The sequence below is a fragment of the Peromyscus eremicus genome, chromosome 2, assembly GCF_949786415.1.
Source record: "Peromyscus eremicus chromosome 2, PerEre_H2_v1, whole genome shotgun sequence".
NCBI classification, from domain to species: domain Eukaryota; kingdom Metazoa; phylum Chordata; class Mammalia; order Rodentia; family Cricetidae; genus Peromyscus; species Peromyscus eremicus.
The window spans coordinates 133317860-133335965 of record NC_081417.1 but is presented as its reverse complement, the minus strand read 5'-3'; the positions used below and the strand labels follow the sequence as shown (position 1 = coordinate 133335965).

Genomic DNA, 18106 nt, shown 5'->3' with positions numbered 1-18106 from the left:
AGCACGCTGGCAGAACAGACCCTGGATTTTTTTTCCATGATGTAGAAGCTAATGTCTTCGGTTTAGTGGTATACTAAACCAGTAAACCTAAATTTGGTATACTCGCCAGGTGGCGGTGTTGCATGCCTTTAATCCCAGCACTTGGGAGGCAGAGCCGGGCAGATCTCTGTGAGTTTGAGGCCAGCCTGGTCTACAGAGCAAGATCCAGGACAGGCACCAAAACTACACAGAAACCTTGTCTCAAAAGACCCCCCCCCCCAAAAAAAAAAAAAGTTTGGTATACTCTGGTAAACAAGATTGATTTGTTTGTTTACTCAACACATTCTTAATTTTTCATCTACTTTGGCCTGTGCTGTCCTCTGTGGCTCTAGTAGTATGCCGACAGACTAGATCATTGTACTCATGGAAAATGTGTTCTCTCAAGACAGACTATAAATAATTAACAAATTAAACTAACTTCTAACTGTGATAAATACCCACTGACATTGGGGTAATTAATGTTCTGAATGGACCACTGGGTGGTGTTCGTTTACACAAAAGGGTAATTGGGCTTGGCTGAGCCTTTCTGGGTGGCTGTGGGCAGAGTGGATTTCCAGTGAGAAGACATGTTTCTTTTCAGTGTTCCCAAGTGTTGGTTATCCGTGCTGTTTCAGATAGAGAACAAGGGGGCTGACAGTGAAGTTACAGAGTCAGAAGTGGGGGGTTTTACACAGATTTTTGGAAGATATTCTTTATTAGGATTTTCTCTTTTGGGTTTTTGTTTTGTTTTGTGTGGGTTGGGTTTTTTTTTTTTTTTGTTTTTGTTTTTTTTTTGTTTTTTGTTTTTGTTTTTGTTTTTGTTTTTTTTTTTGAGAGAGATTTTACTGTGTAGCCCTGGCTGTTCTAGAACTCACTCTGTAGACCAGGCTGGCCTGGAACTCATAGAGATCCACCTGCCTCTGTCTCCTGAGTGCTGAGATGAAAGGCATGTGCCACCATCACCTGGTTAGTCAGAGTTTTCTAAAAGTACAAGTACGCGTGCATGATTGGCTTACAGGACGCAACCCAGATAGTCCACCAATGAGTGTCGTACACTGGAGAAGCCAAGAATATGGCAGTTGCTCAGCCAGGCCCAATCTGGTACTGAAGGCCTAGAGAGGATTCTTGGAGGGCTGCTGGTCTCCAGGCTTTGTTGGAATCCTGAAGAAGTTGGTTCTAATATCAGCAAAGGAATGCTGCAGCAAGGTATGGACTTGCCATGGACAGGGAGGGCAAACAGACAGAGCAAATAGTTCTTTTCTCCGTGTGCTTTTAGGTAGGCTGCCACCAGGTGCCACTCAGATTTAGGGATGGGTCTGCCCACTTCAAATAATCTGACCAAGAAAATCTTTCACAGGAGTGCCCCAGCAGTTTGTGTTTTAATTGATTTCAAATACAGTAAAGTTGACAGCCAAGATTAGCCATCATATAATCTAATGGTTATATTTATTTGATTTTAAATGCTTACTTGATTTGGGTCAAACTGGTGCAATACGTACCCTTCTGGTTCAAGTTTTGTAGGTGAAGAGAAAGAATTGTAAGAAGAAAGTGTTGTTCTTCCATTGACTTAACTAAAATTTTCTTCTTGTATATCTCTGAAAGATTCCTTAGACCTCTGCTTAGGAGAGTGACTGACATATAACAGCTGCATGATGAATGACTGAATGATTCAGACTCCACTCCAGACTTAGGGCAGAGTGACGCCAGTTCCAAGTGTCCATGAGAGAGTGAGGTTGGGGTGTTTGTTCTTTCTAAGAGCAGGCCTGTGGTAGTCTCAAGCGTGCAGCACACGAAGGCCGCCACTTCTCTGACATAACTCTGTCTGTGCAGCATTTTAGCACTTAATTTGGGAACTTGGTGCTGCTTAAAATCAGACTTTCGAGGGAAGGGAGTTGGCAAGGTCTTGCTCTACAGGCTTGACCAGTCTAGAATATACTGTTTAGACCAGGTTAGCCTTGATTTTCAGCACTCTTCCTGTGCCTGCCTCCCAAGGGCTGAAATTACAGAAGTGTACCACCACACCCAGATTGATAACAGACTTTCCCAGATTGTCTTATCCTCTTAGCTGATACTTCAAAACATGAAACACATGAAACAGATTTTTAAAAGTCTGTTATGCTTAAATTATCCAAGTATAAGTAAAACAAGAATATTTGTAAAAGTCGTGTGGGACTCAGGTTCCAAAGCAAGTACCTAAACTTTGACAAGTGGTATTATATTTCATGATGTACTGAACATACCTGTTCTCAGTTGTTTTAGTCTGAATCAAGTAATAGCAATTTATCCTTCATCTCAACTTGACCTTCCTGCTCCCACACTCTTAAAGTCCTGCAATTGGCCATGAATCCAAGTGTTCAGATGGGGATGGCATTGGTTACAAATCCTAATGAGTAATCATGCCCCTCAGTGATTACATAAAACATTCTATATTCCTGTTCATCAAGTCTCTAGGAAGAGTCAGTAACAGATGTTTCCTACCCTTGTAAGTGGTGGTGGGGATCTCATTGAGGATCCAAATTTTCCTCTACCCTCTCTGTCTCTCTCATTTTGGGGGGATGGAGAGTGTCCTTTCAGCATCCCAAACACTACAATTATAAGCATTCTGAACCATGTGAAGTCATAGTAGACATCTTGTCATTGAGTTTTATAATTGTTGGGACCTCTTTGAGAGTGGGGAAGAAAAGGCTAACTTAGCCTTTGAGGGTAGTGATTTAGGTAGGGAGTGGATGGATCAAATGGTGAGGATCCTGAATCTTGAGAACTCTAACTTTCCCCTGACCTACTCTCTATGTCCAGTTCAGCCTTCAGATAGCTGTAATTTAGTAATTAAGTCATTTTCCTTTCATTTACAGCTTCATCTTTTCATGCTGTAACACTTCATCTTTTCATGAACAGTGACATTCCTAACATGACAATCAAATCATGTAATCAAGCAAGAACATTGAGGGTTGATGGACTGTTAAAAGGTCTGGAGATGACTCAATGGTTAAGAGCACTGGTGGCTGCTCTTCCTGAGGATCTGGATTCAACTCCCAGCATCCACATGGTAGCTCACAACCATCTGTAACTTCAGTCTCAGGAGATACAATACCCTCTTCTGGTCTTTGTGGGCAACAAGCACTCATGTAGTCCATAGACATACATGCAGGCAAAGTACTCATACAAGTAAAATGAATAAAAACAAACAGGTCATGGGCCTGGCATGGTGGCTTCCTTTAACCCCAGCACTTGGGAGGCAGAAGCAGGTAGATCTCTAGAGTTCAAGGCCAGCTAGAGCCACACAATGAGACCCTGTCTCAACAACAAACCATAAAACAGGCCGTGTGCTGTGAGCTCTTTCTGTAGATCTGTGCTTTGCAGACTTAATGTCTATGAGAGCCCCAGAAGGGAATGCAGGTAAAAATTAATTCTGATTTAGTAGTTTGAAGTGGATCCTGAGTTTCCTTTGCATTCTTAGGTAATGCCATTACTAGTCTAAGGATAGCATTTGAGTAACAAGACCTAGTTAAAAGAGTGGCCCTTAATGCTCATTCCTAATGGTAGTTATGAAGGGAATTTTCAAAAAATCTTGATGTCAGGATTCTACCCTTGGAGTTCTGTTGTGGTCAGTCTGCAGCAGAGCCCAGGCAACTTGATTTTCAAAAGCTTCCCCTAGGCAATTCCAAAATGAAGCCAACCATGAGAATTATTGCTTTAAGAAGGATGAGAATCTTGACATTCTGTAGTGTTTCAGTGAGCTGAGTAGAAGAGATTTCTGTTACCTAAAACTCTGGATTCTGTAGTACAGCTTGAAGAACTCGCTGGTTCTCTTTGGCTTTCATCAGAGTAATTTAGGGACTCTTGAAACTTGGCACTTTAACATGGCGGTGATTTAAATACAGTTCTCAGACAGTAGTCAGGAGCATGAGAATGTTCAGAGAGTCTGTTCTGCAGCTCACTGAGCCAGTTCCTGAAAAGTTGAGGAAGAGTTTGGGTGATAGTCCTTCCTCTTGGCTCAACTGGAAAAGAGGTCAGTAATGTTCACTCTGACAGGGCTGCCAATGTGAAAGCCAGGGTGGGGCTTCAGTAAGCTGGTAGTAGAGAGACCCCCTTTCCTGCAAACTTACCTTGGGCTCTTATGTGTGTCTAGAAAGCTGAGATGGGAGTACAGAAAACTAGGCTGCTGTCAGGAACACCTTACTTTCATAAACCCCATGTGTCTTAGTTAGGGTTTCTATTCCTGTGAAGAGATACTGTGACCACGGCACCTCTTACAAGGAAAACATTTTGTTGTTTTTGTTTTGTTTTGTTTTGTTTTTAGACAGGGTTTCTCTGTGTAGTTTTGGTACCTGTCCTGGATCTTGCTCTGTAGACCAGGCTAGCCTCGAACTCACAGAGATCTGCCTGGCTCTGCCTCCCGAGTGCTAGGATTAAAGGCGTGCGCCACCACCGCCTGGCTACAAGGAAAACACTTAATTGGAAGGGAATGCTCACAGTTTCAGAGGTTCAGTCCATTATCATCATGGCGAGGAGCATGGCAGTGTCCAGGCAGACGTGAGGGAGGAGTAGCTGAGAATTCTACATCTTGCAGGCAATAGGAAGTAGACTGACACATTGTGTGGTATCCTGAGCATAGGAGACCTCAAAGCCCACCCCGACCATGACACACTTCCTCCAACAAGGCCATGCCCACGCCAACAAAGCCACGCCTCCTAATAGTGCCACTCCTTATGAGATTGTGGGGGCCAATTACATTCAAACTGCTACACCATGTTATGATCCATTTTTTCACAGAATGCCTCTTTAAAAAATTTTTAAATACATTTTTATTTTATATATATGAGTGTTTTTATTTTGCCTGTGTGTATATATATGCACTCCATGTGTGTCTAGTACCTGTGGTTGTCAGAAGAAGGCTTCAGGGCCCCTGGAACTAGAGTTACAGATGTTTGTGAGCTGTTGTGTGGTGCTGGGAACCAACCCTGAGTCGTTTTCAAGAGCAGCAAGTGCTCTTAACCACTGAGCCATCTTCCCAGCCCCACATAGTTCTTCCTCTTTGGAGAGTTCAAGGCTTGGGGATCATGAGATCTCACAAAAGAAAAAAGTTGGATAGGTTAGCTTCAGGGAATTTGATTCTCTCTTCTATCCTCTGCAGGCGCTCATACACACGTGACATAACACATACATACACAGATACACATGAGTACATACAAAAAAATCTTTAAGAAAATTCTTTAACAATTTCATGCATATATGCAATGCATCTTGATCATACCCACCCCAGATCTCTCCCTCTAGACATCCCTGAATGTTAGCCTTCCACTTTTGTGTCCTTTTTAAAAAGAAATAGCTCACTGTTCCCAGTTAGTTCTACCTGCATGGGCGTGGATATGGCGTCATCTGTGGGAGCATGGGTAACCTAGTAGTGACCACACTCCCAAGAGATGACTTTTCTTCCTGCAGCAGCCCTCCGTTATCAGTAGTGCCTTAGTTGGGGGTGGAGCTTCATGAGTCCCTCTCATCCATGGTGAAATGTTGACTGGCTTGATCTTACAGGTCTTGGTAGAGGTGACTATAGGGGCTGTGAGTTCCTGAGTTTAACAGCCATGTGATATCTTGAAGACTTCACAGTATTCCTCCCAATACTTCAACTCTTACATTCTTCTTACCCTTTTACCACAATTTCCGTGAGGCTTTGAGGGATTGATATCAATGTCTCATTGAGGGCTAAGTGCTCAACGTTCAACTATTCACAACACTTTGACTAGTTATGAATTACCCACTGTAGAAAGAAGCTTCTATGACCAAGATTGAAAACAGCATTAATCTATGGGTATAAACATAGATATTTAGAAGGCAGTTTTACATTTACATTTAGAAAAAAAACCAACGGTAATAGGGTCCCCCAGGGGTCTCTCTCTCCAGATCTAGAGTGCTAGCCATGCATTCCTTCCTATGGAGCAGGCCTCCGATTAAATCAGAAAGCTGTTGGTTACCACCCAGCGTTGTGCTAGTATTGTACCCAAAGGCATAGCCTACCTTTCAGGTCAGTACTGTGCGATGCACCATCCACCACTCAGTAAGTCAGTTGATAACTTTCCTCTCTTGCATAGCACCCTCCAGCACTATCAAAGCTAGTCATCATTGAGGTCAGTCTTAGTTTAATTTCTTTATTCTGCAACCAAAATGTGTTGTGTCTTCAGCAATAGGATCTCGCTGTCTAGCTGTGGTGGGCATCAAAGAGCAATGGCAGTAGCGTATGTTGTCTCGTGTGTGTGTGTGTTGGGGGGGGTCCTCTGGGGCGTCACTGACCACTAACTCATAGGGATGTATTTTATACTTGGCACTGAAATTTTCATTTAGTAACCCATGCTTTCTGACAGAAGCACGGTCCACTCAGGCAGGGTACCTCCATTCATACTCCTTTTTGAAAAAAAATAACATTTTTTTGTTAGCTTACATAGTAATGGGTTTCCATAAGGCTTTGGGCTGTGTGTCACTGTATACCAGAATGGCTTTGGACTCATAGATATGCCTGCCTTTTGAGTTCTGGGACTAAAGGTGTCTGTCACCACACCTTCAGTTTTGGATAGCTTATCACTCCTTCATCCGTCTTCATCCCCTTCTTTATCTGTTCTTTAACCCTGGTATTCCTGCACTCTGTTTTCATAGTATCTGTATTCTGCTATTTCCCTTATTGCTTTTCTATTCAAATTGGAAGAAGTTTTGTGTGTGTGTGTGTGGGGGGGTATTGTTTGTTTTGAGTCCTATAACCCAGTCTGGCCTCGCACTAATCATCCTCCCTCTACCTCTCAAGTAGGGGTTGTGCACTACTGTGTTTGGTTTTCCTTGTTTGTTCTGAGTAGTACCTTGCTATGTAGCTCTGGTTGTCCTAGAACTTGAAGCAGTCCTGCCTTTGCCTCTTGAGTGCTGGGATTACAGTCATGTGATGACATACTGGGCAAAGGAGGGCTTTTTGATTTTGGAATGTGTGTGTGTGTGTTAGATTAACCCTGTGCTTTGGTTATGTAATCCTGGAAAAATCTTGTAGAAATGGCATTAAATGACAAGTGACAGCACATTTGCAGGAGAGCGAACTCCCGTGGTCATGTGCTGTGTGTATCCAGGGAGAACTTTGGGAGTTACATCCCTCACCTTCTCTCTCTCTCTGGCATTTCTGAACAGTGTTATCATCTTGTATGATGTGCCACACTAGTAAGAAGGCAAGGGATAGATTGCTGTGATTAAAGACTTAAAAAAAAATGCCTTCCAGTGTCTGGCCCTAATCCATCTCCCTCTTTGCTCCTACTGTCCTACTGTCCTGGGTCATACTTTTGACACTGCAGGTGTTTGGTGCTTCCTTCCTATTCACTCTGTGAGAATACAAGTATCACTTGAACATAATTCCTGTCACCTTTCCTGTGGACAGTTCCCAGCTCTTTTTTCCCTCTAGCCCCAGTTTGCCAGCTGGTTATTTATTCCCTTCCTTGTGTCTCTCTTTCTAGTGTAAGAGACTATATAATGTTTTTGATGTGACTATGCTTGACAAATTACAAGTTCCTCAAAAATAGGGGTAGGACGGTTCTTTGTACTTACCCAGTCACAGGTGACATAGGTTGGGTTGGGTTTTAGGGATGCAGTAAATAAAGAGGAGCAGAAACAAGGTTAGAAAGAATATGCTCTACTCTCTTCTGGTAATATTGTAATAACTGGACCTCTCGGCCTCTGCCACTCCAAGGTTAGTTATAGTGGAGGCTTTGAGGAGAATGCTACCTAATTTGGAAGACAAAAAGATTAAAAAGTGATATTTGAATTTGTAGAGCTGAGTGAAGCTTGTTCATCTGTGTAGAAACATTGGGTATCTTTTTTTGAGTTTCTGCCTTGAAGGTATTCCTCTATGCTGCCAGTTCTTTTTTGTTTGTTTTGAGACAGGGTCTCACTGTGTATCACTGGCTGGCCCGGAACTCACTCTGTAGACCAGGCTGGCCTCAGACTCACAGAAGTCTGCCTTCCTCTGCCTCCCTAGTGCTGGGGTTAAAGTTGTGTGCTATAGTGCCCGGCCCTGTTAGGTATCTTAGATATTTTAATCCTAATCGTTTCTCCTAACTCTCTATATATTAGTTATAAGGGAGAAACTGGGAAGCCTAATGATCTTTTTCTAGAATGCCTTCTTTGATATGCACATTAAGTTTTCTGTTGCTTTTGGAAAAGAAAGTTCCCTGTTCTTGTTAATTTTTATCAAATCTCAAATAATAGTTCCTCCTTCTATAATGTGACAACGTGGATACCCAGGTGATTGCCCTAGGTTTAGAAAGTCACACTCTAGGCTCTTATGGAACAGTCATTTAATGCCTAGCTTCAGCATGGACTTGATCTCATTAGCACTTCATTACTGCTCTAAAATTCCAAGTTATCTTTTATTTCTAGAATTATATCTACCCTTGGGCATGTGGTTAATAGTAGTTTCAAAATAAAGCAAAAGGGGAGGGGCTTAAATTGCACATAAATTGAGTAGTACTACTACTCAAAAAAGCTTTTTTTTTTTTCTTTCTTTTCTTTTGGTCTTTTGAGACAGCGTTTTTCTGTGTAGCCCTGGATGTCCTGGGACTTGTTCTGTAGACTAGGCTGGCCTCGAATGAAGAGATCCACCTGTCTCTGTGCCTGTCCCGTCCCACCCGTCCTCATCCCTCCCCCCCACGCCCTCCCCCCAGCTGGGATTAAAGGTGTACACCACTACTACCCAGCAAAACAAAACAAAAAACCCACCTTTCTTAAATCCCAGCCAGTGTAGTTTATTTTCCTCATCTCATTTTTGTTGGTTAAGGAAAAAGTAGCTGGCCTATTTCAAGAAGGCAGCTGTTAAATTCCTCCTCACCCTTAGGGTCCTTACAGAGGAAAGAGCTGGCAGGAGGGCAGGCGCTCTGGAGGCAGAGGCAAGGAGATCTCTGTGAGTTGGAGACCAGCCAATAATGAGAGCCTGTCTCAGACAAACGCAGAACACTGGCAGGATAGGGAAAAGCCTTGGAGGCAGCGATTTCACATTAATCCACATGTTGCAGGTTAGTAAACTTGGTTACAAAAAAGGAAGGAAGCTGGGCAGTGGTGGTACCCAGAACTTGGGAGGCAGAGGCAGGTGGATCTCTGTGATTTGGAGGCCAGCCTGGTTCAAAGCGAGTTCCGGGACTGCCAGAGTGTTATATAGAGAAAAACAAAACAATGACAACAACAACAACCACCAAAACAAACAAACAACAAACAAACAAAGGAAGAGGAGATACTTGAAATGAATGAACCTCTACTGAGCAGAGACAAAGAACCTGCTACTGCTGTCTTTCCTTCATTGGGGCACTGTGAGGGTTGGGAACTCTGCAAGGGCTAAGTGAAGAATTTTGTCTGGAGCTTGTATTTTGTTAATTTATCTTTCCTTCCTCCCCTGTCGTATTTCCTGAGAGGGGGTCTAGACCAGTCTGTGGCTTCTGCCTGTGCTCTGCCACTTGGCTGGCCATCCACCACTCATGTGCCTTTATTGCTCATTTCAGAAAGATTTCCGAGTGCAGGAACTCCCACTGGCTCGTATTAAGAAGATTATGAAACTGGATGAAGATGTGAAGGTGAATTCACGTTATTTTTAAGGTTCATATTAGAGCTAAAACTTTTGAGTATTGCTCATTCCTTTAGGGCTCAAAATTAAACAGAAATGAAAATATTATGATATGTTGCCTATGGTTTTATTTGGTCTAAAATGAAGTGACCTTAAATTGAACAGTTTTAATTATTATATGTTTCTTTGAAAATCAGGGATATTATGGGAGGATATTTTTCCCAAATACTTAGTGGTTGCTTCTGAGATCAGGTGCTGTTCCTAATTCTTTTCATAGTGTAAACATTTGTATCATTCAACAGAACATTGCTATCCTCTCAGCGTCCTGCTGCAATCTTTTGTCTTCTACTGAGCTATGAGAAAGGTCTACTGGGGCTAGAGAGATGGCTCGGTGGTTAAGAGTACTTACTGGCTGTTCTTCCAGAGGTCCTAAGTTCAATTTCCAGCAACCTCATGGTAGTTCACAACCTTCTGTAATGAGATCTGGTGCCCTCTTCTGGCCTGCAGACATACATGCAGACATGTACATATATATGTATACATAATAAATAATAAATCTTTTTAAAAAAAAGAAAGTTCTTCTGATGATACTGTACTGCCTTAGTCACTTTTCTTTTTTTTTTTTTTTGTTTGTTTTTTTTTGTTGTTGTTTCTTTCGAGACAGGGTTTCTCTGGGTAGCTTTGCGCCTTTCCTAGAACTCACTTGGTAGCCCAGACTGGCCTCGAACTCACAGAGATCCGCCTGGCTCTGCCTCCCGAGTGCTGTGATTAAAGGCGTGCGCCGCCGCCACCACCACCGCCCGGCGTTAGTCACTTTTCTGTTGTTGTGATAAGACACCATGACTAAGGTGACTTATAACAGCATATTGGGGCTCGTAGTTTCAGGAGGTTAGAGTCCATGACCATTATGTCAGGGAGCATGCAGCAGGCAGGTGGGTGTGGTGCAAGCAGTGGCTGGTAGCTCACATGTTAAGACACAATCACAAAGCAGAGGGACTGGAATGGTATGGGCTTTTGAAATCTTAAAGCTTGCCCCCAGTGATACACCTCCAATAAAGAGATGCCTCCTAATCCTTTTCAACCAATTCCACCATCTGGGGACCAAGTATTCAAATATATGAGCCTATGGGGGCCGTTCTCATTCAAACCACCACATGTACCTGACCTTCTTAAAAACAAACAGCCGTTCCTTTAATTCTAGCACTCGGGAGGCAGAGGCAGGCAGATGTCTTGAGTTCCAGGCCAGCTTGGTCTATAGAGCAAGTTCCAGGACAGCCAGGGCTACACAGAGAAACCCTGTCTCAGAAAACCAGACTAAGTAAATAAATAAACAAAACAAACAGATCATGAGTGAATTAGTCTTGTGAGAGGATCAGTTCTTGGCTTTTTTTTTTTTTTTTTTTTTTTTTTTTTTTTTTTTGTATTTCTAGGAGTTCACCTCTGATTATGATTCTCAGGGAAGAATAGCTCGGTTTCTTCTTCTCTGAAAATGTGTGCTGTCTTTGAATTTGCAAGGAAAACGTAACAGCTCGTACAGCATTCATGTTCCCCTTTTATTAGCTTCCTTCCTTGAATAACTGGCATTTAATGGGATAAATATTCTGTTTGTTTGTCGAGACAGGTGTCGCCTCATGTAGCCCAGCTTTTTCCCCTCTCGAGTACTGGGATATTCTAGGCATATGCCACCATGCGTGCCCATTTTACAGCTGTGGAAGTATGCACAAAAATGAAATGACCACCTGTATTGGTAGAGCCAAGTTCTCGTCTTATGTATTGTTAACTCTATAGTGCATCTGTCTGTGTATTCTTTACAGCTTTGGTTGAACTTGGAAGTCAGACATATTAAGACAGCTTAGTATTTTCAGGCACTGTGCTGGGTACACAGGCTACTCCTACTTACTTCTCCTAGTAACACTGGAGGTTTATCTTTGGTTTTTTGTTTTTTTTTTTCTTTCCAGTTTAAGAAAAATAAAGCCCAGAAAAGTGAGAAATGTGAGATTTTACCCAGATCCATTGGCACCCAAGCTTTCCTCACATAGTTTCTTGGAATTAGAATCTAAGCTCTGCCACCTACTGGCTCTGTAGCTATGGCCATGTCACTTACTTTTCTTAACCGTACTTTCTTTGAAAGGCTGTTAGGAAGGTTTAAAAAAAAGCACCTATATGCCTCTAATCCTAGCATTGGGAGGTAGAGGCAAGACAACCCAGCATCTAAGGAGTCTGGCCTGTATTACAAGAGACACTGACCAAGGCAAAGTGGCAGGCACTAGATAAGTAAGCATCCTTCTCCTCTTCCTTTCTTCCTGTTACCTGTCTTACCCCTACTCAGGGATTTATTTTTCTCTGGACTTTCCAGAGGCCATCACTTTTTTTTTTTTTTTTTTAGCTCTTGTCCCAAGGTAGGTATTGACACAAGAGACTGACTGGCTTGAATGTTTTTTCTGGTGGTTGACAGTGTGGGCCTACAATTTTTTCCAGATGATCAGCGCAGAAGCCCCTGTGCTCTTTGCCAAGGCAGCCCAAATTTTTATCACGGAGCTGACTCTTCGAGCCTGGATCCACACGGAGGACAATAAGCGCCGTACTCTTCAGGTAATGCTGACTCACATCAGGAAAACTGGGGTAAACCCTGCCTTCCCCTGCCCTGTCCTCTCCAGTGCTATGGACTGATGGCCTTTGCCAAGCTGATATGTAATTAGGTTCTTCCTCTGTTGGAGCACAGGTATACTTTGTAGGCACATGATGATATTTCCTTTCCGAGAATGTTAGTTTCCAGTTCTCGCGTGGTTTTCACAGCTCAGTGATGGAGCTCTCTCTTTAGTTGGTGCACCTGTGTAGAGGCAAGGGCTCAAGTGGTCCAGTGTCTGTTTCCAGATGTACTTCTGGTTGGAAGCCCAGAGCCATCAGAAAAAGACAATCCCAGAAAGAATTCAAGGTCTCATTAACTGCTAGATTTTTTTTTTTTATTCCTTGTCTGTCTTCCTTGAAATTGTTTCCTTTTGTGCTCTTTTTGTTTTGTTATTATTTTTTGTTTGTTTGATTCGAGGCCTCACTGAGTAACTCTGGCTAGCCTAGAACTCATTATTTATTATGTAGACCAGACTGACCTTGAGCTCACAGAGTCATTGTGCTCTCTTTATTTTAACTTAGCAAGTCAATATTTATATTGTGTGTAGAACCTTTGGTGATATTAATTCCCAAAACCCTTTCTATCAGCTAGGCACTTTCCTACAGCAGTTCTCAATCCATGGGTCATGGCCCCTTTAGGGGGTCACATATCAGATATTTATATTATGATTCATAACCGTAGCAAAATTATAATGATGAAGTAGCAACAAAATAATTTTATATTTGGGGGTCACCACAACATGAGGAACTGTATTAAAGATTTGAAACATTAGGAAGGTTAGAGAAAAGGTGTTCCAGATACAAAAGAGAAGATGTGATAGATACAAAACACTGAAAGGTTTTTTTGTTTTGTTTTTTGTTTTTTTGCTTTTCGAGACATTGTTTCTTCGTGTAGTTTTGATGCGTGTCCTAGATCTCACTGTGTAGACCAGGCTGGCCTGGAACTCACAGAGATCCGCCTGCATCTGCCTCCCGAGTGACCTCCTTCTCCAACTCTAGGCCTGAAATCCTTGATTCTCCCAAGACCAAGACTATAAGCTTCTGCCAACATGCCCAGCCACTGTTCAAAAAATGTTAAATTTTTAAAAATTGTATGTGGTACCTGTACACTGTCTCTCACTCTCTCTCACATGTGTGAATGTGTATGTATACGTGCACATATCTCTATAGAATAATGTGCATGTGGAAATTGCAAAACTTCATACTGATTAAAGTAATTCTATAAGTCTAGGAAGATCTTGTAAAAGCTACTGTCTAAGTCAGTTGAGATTAAAAAGTAAAATGGGGGAAAACACTTGAACAGCCCTCTTATAAAAGATGATGGCTGGAGGCAAGATGGCTTAGCCAGGAGAAGTGCTTCACACACACACACACACACCACTTTGACAGCCTGGGTTCAGTCCATGGTAGAAGAAGAGAACAAACTCCCATAAACTGTTCATTGATCTCTACACACACCATAGCATGCTCAATCTTGCAGTGGCCCCTCTACAAGTAATAAAAAGGGCTTTAAAGGTGATGGCCAGTAAGCTGGTGTGCAGCATCACTAGTCATCTGTGAATAATAGCTTAAAGTCAAAGAGAAACAGTTCTAAGTATTGGTGTAGAAATTGAGTATCTAAAAGTCACTGCTGGTCAGAATATAGAGTGGTGTAATCACTCTGGAAAACCTATTTGGCAGTTTGGAGTAGAATTAAACACATGGCCACCCTAACATGGCATTCCACTCCTACCTAGGTTTGCATGCAGAAGAAATGTAGACATTCTTACATAACAACCTTATGTGTAATAGCTCCAAACTGGGAATAGCCCGGGAGCCCGTTAGACATACATAATAAATAAATTCTGATGTATCATGAAATAGGTCACTATTCAGGATAAAACAACTACTGCTCCATATAACACAATAAACTCAAAATTGCATTAAACTAAAGAACCTAGAGGAAAATGTCTAGTGTATGATAGTAAAGCAGTACCACATCCAGTGATAACCATTAGTGTTACCTCAGCTGCAGGGGTTGCTAGAAGTGGAGATCTATCTGGTGTCAACTTCCTGGGTATATACATTCATCAGAATCCAAACTGCTTAGATTTTTGTATTTCACTGAAATGAATAGTATCTCAGTAAAATATTAAGAAAAGCACAGTAAACCAGGAGTGGTGGCCCACACCTTTAATCCCAGTATTTGGGAGATGGAGGCAGATGGATCTCTGTGAGTTCAAGGCCATCCTGGTCTACAGAGTGGGTTGCAGGTCAGCCAGGGCTACACAGAGAAACCTTGTCTTGAAAAACAAAATGAAACAAAACATCAAACAAACAGTTGGGTTTTTTGTTTGTTTGTTTTTTAAGGAAAGGTATAGTATGGTAGTATATACTTTAATCTCAATACTATACAGAGTAACCCTGTCTTAGTTTGGGTTTTTATTGCTGTGAAGAGATACCATGACCATGGCATAAAGAAAAACATTTAATTGAGGGGCCTGCTTACAGTTTCAGAGGTTCAGTCCATTATCATCATGTCGGGGAGCATGGTGGCATGCAGGCAGATGTGGTGCTGGAGCTGAGAGTTCTATATCTTGACTCAAGAGGCAACAGAAGTCGACTCATACTCAGGAAGCTTGAGAAAAAGATTTCAAAGCCTGCCCCCACAATGACACACTCCTCCAACAAAACCACACCTCCTAATATGCCACCCCCTTTGAGGGCCATTTTCTTTCAAAATACCACAAACCCTATCTTGGAAAAAGAAAAAGAAAGAAAATGAAACACAAAACAAATTTTTTTTTTTTTTTTTTTTTTTTAAAGAAAGGCACACTAAGATGGGGTGATACATACTAGTGATGTCAGCATTTGGGAGGTAGAGACAGGAGGTTCCAGAGTACAAGGTCATCCTTGGCTATATAGCAAGTTCAAGACTGACCTAGGCTATGAGAGAGGCAGAAAAGATCAATTTAAAATATATCTATATTAACAGAAGATTCCGGAATTTTGTGTGTGTGTGTGTGTGTGTGTGTGTGTGTGTGTGTGTGTGTGTGTGTTTGGAGGTCTTTATTTCTTTTTCCCCTTCATTCCATCCATACATCTACAACCATACCACCCTGAACATACCCAATCTCGTCTGATCTCGGAAGCTAAGCAGGGTCCAGCCTGGTTAATACTTTGATGGAGACTAGGAATACTGGATGCTGTAGGCTAAAAACAAAACAAAAAAATTGTACCCTAGCTGATTTATCGAACCTCTCACATCATCCAGCCATCAAGTGGTCTATTATTTTGTTTTGATTTGTTTTTGGGTTTTCAAACAGGGTTTCTCTGTGTAGCCCTGGCTGTCCTGGAATTTGCTCTGTAGACCAGGCTGGCCTCAAACTCAGAGATTTGCCTGCCTCTGCCTGCCAAGTGCTGGGATTAAAGGTGTGTGCACCACCACCGTCAAAGTGATCTATTTTTTTGTTTGTTTGTTTGTTTGTTTTTCGAGACAGGGTTTCTCTGTGTAGCTTTGCGCCTTTCCTGGAACTCACTTGGTAGCCCAGGCTGGCCTCGAACTCACAGAGATCATCCGTCTGGCTCTGCCTCCCGAGTGCTGGGATTAAAGGTGTGCGCCACCACCGCCCAGCAAAGTGATCTATTTTTAAAATACATTTCAAAGTTTACTTTCTCTTACATACTTGACTATATCACACTCTTAAGTTAGGGTTTTTTCTTTTCCCTTAAAACTTTCAATAAAGTACACACATGAAGAAAAAAATGTGTGTTTGTTTTTTAGTTCATAGGAAGGAGGAATGTCAAACTTGAAGAGAAAGTCCACCTGAACATGCTGTGACATTCTTGTCAGCTACCTAGTAAATTCAGGCTTGAGCATTCAGGCTCAAGTTCAGAATTAAAGTCTGCATTAAACTAAGCAATGCAATTTTGAGTTCCAAACTAAAAACTATAGCTAACATACAAGATCAAGTGACTAGATTATAACTGCCTGTAAAAGAAAGAAAAAAATAGTGCATAGGCCTTGAGAAAGGTCATAGGAACAAATGGTGGGCTAACCTTGCCAGCCATGGAATGCCAGTTGAAACTGTTGGCTTTGTCTCCTGAATTAGTCAGAGGATGATACTTTGACAACTTTATGGAGGGTCTTGAAACCAGAACAAGCAGAAACAGTAGTGAATAGGGCTCAGATATCCTGTCCTAGAGCACGGGATGTGTGTATCTCTTTCGTTGATTTCTGTCCAACAAGTCTGATACAAGTTTGACAGTTCTTATTTTAGCTCTAGACACACCTAGGGTTATTTAGTGCAGCCTGAAAGTCACCACCTTGGGCTGGCATATAGCTCAGTGGTAGAATACCTACCCAGCATATGCAAAGCCCTAGGTTTAATCCCAGATGCTGTGTGTGTGTGTGTGTGTGTGTGTGTGTCTGTCTGTCTGTCTGTCTGTCTGTCTGTCTGTCTGTGTCTGTGAGAGTGTGTGGGTGTGTGTGGGTGTGTGGGAGGAGTCATGTCCTCTTACTTGAAAGATAATAAAGCCAAAAGAACTATATTCTTTCTATACCAGTTTTTAACTCTGTTTTTCTTTGTTACAGCGGAATGATATTGCTATGGCAATTACAAAATTTGATCAGTTCGACTTTCTCATCGACATTGTTCCAAGAGATGAACTGAAACCTCCAAAGCGTCAGGTGAGCAGGGAGGGCATGCCTAGCTTCTGCCTGTAGGACCTGGGCACACTGCTGTCCAGGGCTCCTCCCACCCTCCCAAGGCATTTGCTGTTCCTGTTTCTCCTCTCTAGTCCAGATCATCCTCAACATCTCCTTCTACTCATTTATGGGTACTTTTAACTCAGTGCCTCTGGGGTGGTGTTGCGATGAAAGTTAAAGACATTAGTCACAAACAGTGGAATGAAACATTTCAAGACTCCTTGATCTAAAATCAAAACTTTCTCAGCCAGGCAGATTTCAGATTCTAAGAGTGGATTGGAGTGAGAGGCCTTTGTTTTCTTAGTCTGTTGTGTCTCTATTTAGTGCCCTGGCTCTAACCTCCATGCACTGATTCAGAGCCTGTGATGCCATGATCCCAGGAATCAATAATATTTAAAGCTCCCCAGATGCTTTAATGTCCAACCAAGTGTTAGAACCACCATTTACATTTTTCTTTTCAAGCACAAGAGCCGAGTGAGTGTCTGCCCTCTCTTCTGCCTGCTCACCTCCAGAGGTCACACCAACTATTTTGTTCCGACTTGAGTGCATCTAAGTCTTCATCATGATTGTAATCGAGCCCGTCTATAGAGCTCCTTGCTTCAGGCACACAGTTTGCATGACTCACTAGGTTTAGTGGAACATTTGGGAAATAGTGGCAGAGCCTCACAGAAGTAAAGCCATACCGTGTTCTGCTTGCTTTATTTTTGTTCGTAAGTTTGGAAGTGTTTTTAACATTATTTAGTACACTGTCTAGAGTCATTTAATGACAACCATTCTCCCCATGCTGACCTGTACTAATTACCAGTCAGAAAACGTATCGGAGAAGTGGGCATCCTAATTGACATTAATTCTGACCCTTCATGAGGGTTTGGGTTGGCAAGCCCTGGGTCACCTTTATGGGAGCAGGGTGTGCCTCACCGAAGCTCTTTTTTTCCTGGGCAGTCTTTGCTACTGTAAACATCCTTGACTGGAAGCTGTAAGGTGTTGAGAAGAGCTTTCAGTCGGATGTTTACAGCGGCAGGCTGCCACAGTCGTCCCCGCTGCGTGCATCGGCTTTGAGACATTACAGGTTTGTGCCCTGGACTTGACTCCTCTTCTTGGGGTGCTTCCTTTCTCTCTGAGAAGTCACAGAACTCAAACTGCCTCTTTTCCTTTGGAGCTAATAATAACAGAAGCCTGCTTTCTTTGTTGGA

General features: G+C 42.3%; 1 protein-coding gene across 2 annotated transcripts in view; it reads left to right on the top strand.

The window, feature by feature from the left end:
- Positions 1 to 18106, top strand: part of Nfyc (nuclear transcription factor Y subunit gamma) — a 71906-nt gene that overhangs the window by 39379 nt on the left and 14421 nt on the right. Inside the window, exons 3-5 of one of the 2 annotated variants that reach the window (XM_059254888.1) lie at positions 9537 to 9608; positions 12077 to 12190; positions 16800 to 16895. In XM_059254888.1, coding sequence (XP_059110871.1) covers positions 9537 to 9608; positions 12077 to 12190; positions 16800 to 16895 — 282 coding nt within the window. The remainder of the gene's footprint in view (positions 1 to 9536; positions 9609 to 12076; positions 12191 to 16799; positions 16896 to 18106) is intronic. The other variant, XM_059254889.1, reaches the window with a different exon arrangement.